Source organism: Nematolebias whitei, chromosome 23 (genome assembly GCF_014905685.2).
Source record: "Nematolebias whitei isolate Nwh7 chromosome 23, NemWhi1, whole genome shotgun sequence".
Lineage (NCBI taxonomy): Eukaryota > Metazoa > Chordata > Actinopteri > Cyprinodontiformes > Rivulidae > Nematolebias > Nematolebias whitei.
In genome coordinates, this window is record NC_056520.1 from 1,999,504 (window position 1) to 2,001,944 (window position 2,441).

Consider the following 2,441-nt stretch of genomic DNA (forward strand, 5'->3'; position numbering starts at 1 on the left):
GCTAACAGCTAGCAGCTTAAACAATAGATAATATGGCTGCATGCTAAAAGCTAGCAGCTCAAACAGTAGATAATATGGCTGCATGCTAACAGCTAGCAGCATGATGTTCTTCCTGCAGAGTGTTTTTGTGCGACTACTTCTGACATGAATTCATCTCCATAGCGTCTGACATGACTTAAAGGCAGCGTCTCACCGTCTGGCTGCTCCTTCGGCTGAAGAGTGGACGACCCTTTGGATATGTCCGTCTCTGCTTTTCAAAATAAAAGCAAAAAGAAGTCAACTTTTTTTTTTTTTTGTACTTTCAAAACTGGAGCTAGAGAAAATACGCTGATGTGGAAGCTTACGTTGCCCATCGCTCTTCCTCCAAAAGTCTAAAAAATAAAAAGAATAAAGCAGATTGTTGAGGTTTTAATTTGAAACAACCATACAGGAAACAACAGGAAGTGTCTTACCTCCCTCCCAGGGCATGGACGCTGCAGGGACAGAATCAGACCAGTCGTCAGTTTACTCAGAACGCTTTATATTATTTCATTTATTATTCTGTCCTTTGGATAAATTATTTAACCCCGCCCCCCAGGAAGGATCACACAGAATGACTTCCTGTCTGCAGCTTCTCACTGAGTGAACTTTAAATCATCAAAGTCGATGTTTTATCGTACAAATATGAGTTGACTCACCTTTATTATAGAAGCAGACTCCTGCAGAGAGAACAGAAGACGGTTGGAGACGTGACGGAGGATGAAGGTGCAGCTTGTTTGGGCTCAGGTGGAGCCGAGTGAGTTTTACCTGTTTTTAACCTGTGGAGGGCGACGAGCAGCAGCACCCCCGCCAGCAGACACACGAACACCGTCACGCCGCTCCAGACCCGCAGGCTCCTGCCTGAAACTTCAACAAGAGCGACGGGAGTTTGAACTCAACCTTCATTTATACAGGAAGTCTCACCGAGTCAGACAACAACAACAACAACAACAACAACAACAACAACAACAACAACAAACAACAAACAAACAACAACTGTATCGTCGGCATAGAGACGCAGGGAGGCGTCTCACCAGACTTTACTGAAACGACACGTTCCGCCCGCAGGAACTCTAAAACCTGAACGTACAGACGAGAAAATCCTAAAACGCTGAGATTAAAGTTTAATCTGATGAAACAAGTTGAAGAGATTTTCAGGAATCAGCCGATGAAGAGGCGACTGTTCATCTGTGAACTTCTCTAGTTTTTAACATTTTACACTAAACGTGCTGCGGATGACTCTCAGCTACTACCACACCCTGTTCCAGCTGAATGTTTGTTGAACTTTGTGTCCCGGCTGTTCGGCCATCTTGAATCGGGTCGAGTCCAGACGTGACGTTTAATGAACATCAGTCCGTGGGTCAGGAGATATTTTGTTAACAGGAGCGTTCCGGTCCGCCTCGGTTTGGTAGAACTCACCGGTTGTGGTCGGGTTGGGGACGGAGCGGCTGCTCTCCTGACTGACGGGGTTCTTCATCTCACAGCCGAACTCTCTGACCTGAGAGCCGAGCGCCTCCTGAGAGCACAGACACAAAGAGCCGTTAGAACCGGACGCTCGCGCTGATCCACGAAACCACAGAGACGATGGAGTGCACGTCAAACCTGTTAGCGTGCACGTAAAACAATCAGTTGATAGCGTGCACGTCAAAGCTGCTAGCGTGCACGTCAAAGCTGCGAGCGTGCGCGTCAAAGCTGCTAGAGTGCACGTCAAACCTAGTGTGCACGTCAAAGCTGCTAGTGTGCACGTGAAAGCTGCTAGCGTGCATGTCAAAGCTGCAAGCGTGCACGTGAAAGCCATTAGCGTGCACGTCAAAGCTGCTAGTGTGCATGTCAAAGCTATTAGCGTGCACGTCAAAGCCATTAGCGTGCACGTGAAAGCCATTAGCGTGCACGTCAAAGCTGCTAGTGTGCACGTCAAAGCCGCTAGCGTGCACGTCAAAGCTGCTAGTGTGCACGTCAAAGCTGCTAGTGTGCACGTGAAAGCCGTTAGCGTGCACGTCAAAGCTGCTAGCGTGCACGTCAAAGCTGCTAGCGTGCACGTCAAAGCCATTAGCGCGCATGTCAAACCTGTTAGCGTGCAAGTAAAACAATCAGTTGTTAGCGTGCACGTCAAAGCCGCTAGCGTGCACGTCAAAGCTGCTAGCGTGCACGTCAAAGCTACTAGCGTGCACGTCAAAGCTACTAGCGTGCACGTCAAAGCTGCTAGCGTGCACGTCAAAGCTGCTAGTGTGCACGTCAAAGCTGCTAGCGTGCACGTCAAAGCCATTAGCGCGCATGTCAAACCTGTTAGCGTGCAAGTAAAACAATCAGTTGTTAGCGTGCACGTCAAAGCCGCTAGCGTGCACGTCAAAGCTGCTAGCGTGCACGTCAAAGCTGCTAGCGTGCACGTCAAAGCTACTAGCGTGCACGTCAAAGCTGCTAGC

General features: G+C 48.8%; 1 protein-coding gene across 1 annotated transcript in view; it reads right to left on the reverse strand.

The window, feature by feature from the left end:
- LOC119429003 (lymphocyte function-associated antigen 3) overlaps window positions 1-2,441 on the reverse strand; it is a gene marked incomplete in the record, with an annotated part of 6,092 nt that overhangs the window by 2,047 nt on the left and 1,604 nt on the right. Inside the window, 6 exon segments of the mRNA XM_037696722.1 lie at window positions 194-247; window positions 345-371; window positions 453-473; window positions 678-698; window positions 787-885; window positions 1,438-1,534. Of these exon segments, the coding sequence (XP_037552650.1) occupies window positions 194-247; window positions 345-371; window positions 453-473; window positions 678-698; window positions 787-885; window positions 1,438-1,534 (319 nt within the window).